General features: G+C 57.9%; 1 protein-coding gene across 1 annotated transcript; it reads left to right on the top strand.

Annotated features, from left to right (window-relative positions):
• The first annotated feature begins 105 nt into the window (after positions 1-105).
• On the top strand, positions 106-4,672 carry LOC145718368 (gamma-aminobutyric acid type B receptor subunit 1-like). The gene is made up of 3 exons (XM_081809858.1): positions 106-676; positions 3,788-3,922; positions 4,205-4,672. The coding sequence occupies exons 1-3, from the start codon at positions 371-373 to the stop codon at positions 4,463-4,465; spliced, it is 702 nt and encodes a 233-aa protein (XP_081665984.1). The 5' UTR covers positions 106-370; the 3' UTR covers positions 4,466-4,672.
• The last annotated feature ends 412 nt before the right edge of the window (positions 4,673-5,084 follow it).

Genomic DNA, 5,084 nt, shown 5'->3' with positions numbered 1-5,084 from the left:
CCCCCCCCCCCCCCCCCCCCCCCCCCCCCCCCCCCCCCCCCCCCCCCCCCCCCCCGCAGCTGCCGCGCGCCGCCCGTGACGTCAGGGCCCCCTCCCAGCCCGACATCTCCTCCTCCTCCTCCTCCCCTCGGTCGGTCAGTCAGTCCGCGAGGAGAGTCCGCGGTGGAGGTGGCGGTGGCAGGGGCGGGAGCTGGAGCCGTGGGGGCCCTAGGAAGCCAACCTTCCCCGCTTCCCTGGGGCCCTCGCCCTCTCCTCCCTACACAGGCCAGGATGGAGGCGCCTCCTCGACACCCCCTCAGCAGCCCTCCCCGGGAAAAGTGTCCCCCCTGAGCTCCTCCCCCTCCCCAAACAGCCCCTCTCCCTCCCGGTCATGGGTCCGGGGGTCCCCGCTCCCCGGGTGGGGTGGCCGCTGCTGCTCCTAGTGGTGATGGCGGCGGGGGTGACTCCGCTGTGGGCCTCCCACTCCCCTCATCTCCCGCGGCCTCACCCGCGGGTCCCCCCGCACCCCTCCTCAGAACGGCGCGCAGTGTACATCGGGGCACTGTTTCCCATGAGCGGGGGCTGGCCCGGGGGCCAGGCCTGCCAGCCCGCGGTGGAGATGGCGCTGGAGGACGTGAATAGCCGCAGGGACATCCTGCCGGACTATGAGCTCAAGCTCATCCACCACGACAGCAAGGTAGCCCCCCGACATGGGAGTGGGCGGGCGGTGGGGGCTTGGGGGGCAGGGGGCCAGCTGCAGGGGCCTCTGTCTGAGTGACTTCTGGTACTGCGAAGCAGACCCCTCCCACGTGTGACTAGCGGGGGAGATGCACTGGGGGTGCAGGAGCTTGGGGAGAGTCACACGGGCTGGAGGTTCAAGATGAGGGTCTGGGGGTTTAAGAGGGTGAATCAGGCTGTGAGGCAGACCTTTCTGCTCCCCAGGATGCATGGAAGGGGCGGGGGAGGGTTGGGGAAACTGGTGGTGGATTTAGGGTACAAGCTGATCCTGGTCCTCTGGGAGTAAACTAACCCTGGGATGGGTTCAGGGGATGGAGGAGGTGTCAGAGGTGAGGACCTGGAGCAGGGCTTTAGATTTACCATGGTAACAAGGTAAATCTTGGCAGCAGGTTGGAACTCTGAATAAGGAAAAATTTGAGGGACTTGAGTGCTCTGGTTTATTTATCACAACAAACAGCAAGGTAGCTGTGAGCCCTATCCTGTTGAAGATTCCTGGACTGTGGGATATGTGGCATATTATAGTTTGGGAAAGCTAATGGTCAGGAGATGGGCAGAGGCCCTGGGAAAATGAATTGGATTAGAGGTCCACACAGGAGCCCTCAAAATTGCATGGGGATAGAGGGGAGTCTGGATATAGGCAGGAGAGAGAAGAGGAAAGAATGGTGGTAGGGGAGGGGGGCGATGCGGAGGAGTGGGATAGAGATCAATTCTTGGGCATCCTGTGGAACTTGGGTCTTGAGTTTATCTTCCTTACAGCATTGTGGCCTCTTGAGATGTGAGAAGGGAAATAGGATGTAGGGTGAGGGAGGCGGGGAACAGAGAAAGGGGGAAGGAAAGAACATTTGGGTCAGGTAGTAGAGGGTGGCCCCGTAAGATTCCTTTCCCACCCTATTCCCTATGAGTAATTGGGAGTATGGGGAAGTATGTGCCACAGGGAAGGAAAGAAACTTGGGACCTCAAATTTATCTTCTCTGACATGTGGCCCAGCATCGTAAAGGGCTGGGAGAGAGTAGAGTGGAGTACGGAGGTGAGGATTTGGTCGTCTTCACCTGGGTGGACTCAGGATGTAGTCATTCCGAGAAACAGGTTTGTGAGGGAGGAGTGGGCAGAGTGGGGTTGAAGGGGGTGCTTGGAGAGAAGAGAGCACAAGGACGGTAAGGAGCTTGGAGAGAGGACTTCAAACCCCTCCTGACACTTTGGCAGGGATTCCCAAACTTCGGTGTACATGAGAATCACCAGAGGAGTGGATTTAACACAGATTCTAACTCCCTGGTCAGGAACAAGTCCCAAGCATCTGCATTTTTGCCATTACACGTCCTGTCCTGGTGGATGCCTAAGTAGCCACCCTCAGGATCCCCATGGAAGATCAGCCACGCACAGGAAAAAACATTAGGTGTTAGGGGGAGAGGCAGGGAGAGGAGCAGAGGGTCAGGTCTGCTGGAGGTGGGAGTCTGGGGCGAGAGACTGGGAGGGATGGGTGCAGGGGTCAGGATAGGGGGTCACAGGGAGCCGGGGAGCCCCGTAGTCCCGTAGCCCCGTGTGTGAGCTCAGACTCATCCACTGTGACAGGTGACTCCCTAGAGGTGCTGGGGAGCAGATGGGGGGCCTGAGAGAAGGGAGATGGAAGAGTAACTAGAAGAGGCAGCGAGGGAGAGGGGAAAGCCGCAAACTGGAATGTGTGCTTTCCTGCGGGCAAGTCCAGATCCTTTGCAGAAGAGAGAGCAGAAGAGAGGCCGAGAAGAAGTCTACTGGGGAGGGGTGAGAATCAGGGAATTTGCAGGGAGGAACTGAGTGTGGAAGGAGAGAAGGTAGGAGAGGAATGAGCAAGCCAGAGAAGAGCCCTGGGTCAGCCTGTGTGTATGTGTGTGTTGTCTGTGCTCCTACTTGTTCCTGCCAACCTTCCCCAGGCTGCAAGGGGGAGGTGGGGCAGCATCTGGGGTAACCTGCTAGGAGAGTGCAGGAAGGTGGGGCCTGAGAATGGCAGAGCTGCCAGGGTGAGGAGCCTTCAAAAACACCTCTTAGCAGGGGGTGGGGGTGAGGGGGACAGCAGAGGGTTCCGGCTCCCCTTCTCCAACTTCCCACGGTGTCTCAAATGTCAGGCCCCAGTGGGAAGTGAGCAGGCTCTAGGGGGCCTTCCTTATTCCCTCTCTGCCTGCCCCCTGTCACCCTCCCCAGCCCTGCGCCTCCTGTCTCTTCCTCCTCTACCCTGGCTCCCCACTGCCTTCCATTTCTTCTTGACTTCCTTTGGGGCTCCAGCAGCTTCTGAAATGTCATACTTCAGCAGGAGGGGAACAGGCAGGGGCTCACCACGCGGCTCTTCCTCCCACCGTCCCTTCCCTCCCCAGGTCTCTGCATTGTTTACTTTCCTCATCTCCCTGCCCCTCCTTCAGGCACCCCTAAAAGCATCTGGTTTGTTGAGAGCCTCATTCTATTTATTCTCCCCAGTTCTTCCTCACCTATTTCTCCCCCACTTCCAACCTTCCCCAAGTGCCTCTTTTTCTAATGGACCCGTCAAATGTCAGGGCCCAGCAGGAGAGGAGGGACCGCCAAGCAGGACTCCCTAGTGGTCTTGTTCCCTGTTCTCCTTGTGTTTATTTATCACTAGCCCTGAAAAGAGAGGAGCCAGGGACAAATGGAAGGTGGGGAGCGGGAGTTTGCAGAGGTGAAGGAGGAATTTTCATAGCATGGTTCTGAGGAGGCTTTCTGGGGACTCATTCACATTCCTGCAGACTCACAGATATTTGGAGTTTAGAAACATGGGGAAGGGGATGGGGTGGTAGAGGAAGGTAGGCTGGGGGAGGTCTGAGGAGGGGCTGAGGGAGGAAAGGTGGTCTCTGCAGTAATCCTGATGGAGGTGCGTGCAGGAGAGGACATGGGTAAGGAGGCAGGGGCAAGACAGGGGACGGTGTTTGATGCATGAGGGGAGCTGAGAGACTGGACAGGAAGAGATGTCGGGAAGGAGGAGAAAACGGTGCTCGTGACGGAAGGGGTCCAGCTGGGAAGTAGCTAGGTTGTTGGGGATGCCACGAGGAGGAGCACGGGTGACCGACACTTACCCCTCCCCATTCAGTGTGACCCAGGCCAAGCCACCAAGTACCTGTATGAGCTGCTCTACAACGACCCCATCAAGATCATCCTCATGCCTGGGTGTAGTTCCGTCTCCACGCTTGTGGCTGAGGCCGCCAGGATGTGGAACCTCATCGTGGTAAGCCAGGCTGTGGGGCTAGGAAGGGGAGTCCTGCAGCTCTGTATTTAAGGGACTGCGGAGGGCCCGTTTTCAGGACTCGTGGTCCTTCACGGCCCTCCAGCAGTGGCCTGAGAGCACAGCTCACTGCCCCTCCTCAGCAGGAAGTGAGCACCGTGCCAGGAACTGGGCCAGTGAGAACCATGCTCACAGGGCAGTGCTGGGCAGGAGGCTTGGGGGCAGCCAGGAGGGCTGCGCGGAGCTCTGGGCGAGCATGTCCTGCTCTGTGTCCCTGTGCCTCAGCTCTCCTACGGCTCCAGCTCACCGGCCCTGTCCAACAGGCAGCGCTTTCCCACATTCTTTCGAACTCATCCGTCGGCCACGCTCCACAATCCTACCCGCGTGAAGCTTTTTGAGAAGTGGGGCTGGAGGAAGATCGCCACCATCCAGCAGACCACTGAGGTCTTCACCTCGGTGAGCGTGCATGCACTCAAACTTCAGTGCAGAGAGATGTGGCCGGGATTCCTTTTGGGGAGGAGAGCCTGTTTCTTTTTTCTTTTTTAAGATTTTTATTTATTTATTTGACAGAGAGAGAGAGTGCACGCACAACCAGGGGGAGTGGCAGAGGGAGAGGGAGAGGCAGGCTCCCAGCAGAGCAGGGAGCCCCGATGTGGGGGCTCAATCCCAGGGCCCTGGGGTCATGACCTGAGCCAAAGGCAGATGCTTAACCTACTGAGCCACCCAGGCGCCCCGAAGAGCCTGTTTCTTTATCAAAAGCAAACACGTTCGGGGCGCCTGGGTGGCTCAGTTGGTTAAGCGACGGCCTTCGGCTCAGGTCATGATCCTGGAGTCCCGGGATCGAGTCCCGCATCGGGCTTCCTGCTCGGCAGGGAGTCTGCTTCTCCCTCTGACCCTCCTCCCTCTCATGCTGTCTCTCATTCTCTCTCTATCAAATAAATAAATAAAATCTTTAACAACAACAACAAAAAAAGCAAACACGTTCTGAGTGGGTTAAGTGCATGTTCTTTCTGTAGCCAGAGGAATAAACAGAGTTGGGTTTTCAGGATCCTGTCCAAGTTTTTGGTTTTAGGACAATTTTTCCCTTTGATGCTCTCTTTCCCAGACAGACCCCAAATGACCCACTTCTATTAAAGTAGGTTCACTCCGGGGCGCCTGGGTGGCT

This window comes from Leptonychotes weddellii, unplaced genomic scaffold, assembly GCF_054177405.1.
Source record: "Leptonychotes weddellii isolate Sample4059 unplaced genomic scaffold, ASM5417740v2 HiC_scaffold_14681, whole genome shotgun sequence".
NCBI classification, from domain to species: Eukaryota; Metazoa; Chordata; class Mammalia; order Carnivora; family Phocidae; genus Leptonychotes; species Leptonychotes weddellii.
This window is presented reverse-complemented; position numbering and strand designations above follow the sequence as displayed.

Excerpts from the sequence above, each read along its gene's own strand:
- LOC145718368 (XM_081809858.1), top strand. The coding sequence starts at position 371 with ATGGGTCCGGGGGTCCCCGCTCCCCGGGTGGGGTGGCCGCTGCTGCTC. Across the intron at positions 677-3,787 it reads TCATCCACCACGACAGCAAG|TGTGACCCAGGCCAAGCCAC; the intron begins GTAGCCCCCCGA and ends CTCCCCATTCAG. Across the intron at positions 3,923-4,204 it reads GGATGTGGAACCTCATCGTG|CTCTCCTACGGCTCCAGCTC; the intron begins GTAAGCCAGGCT and ends CCTGTGCCTCAG.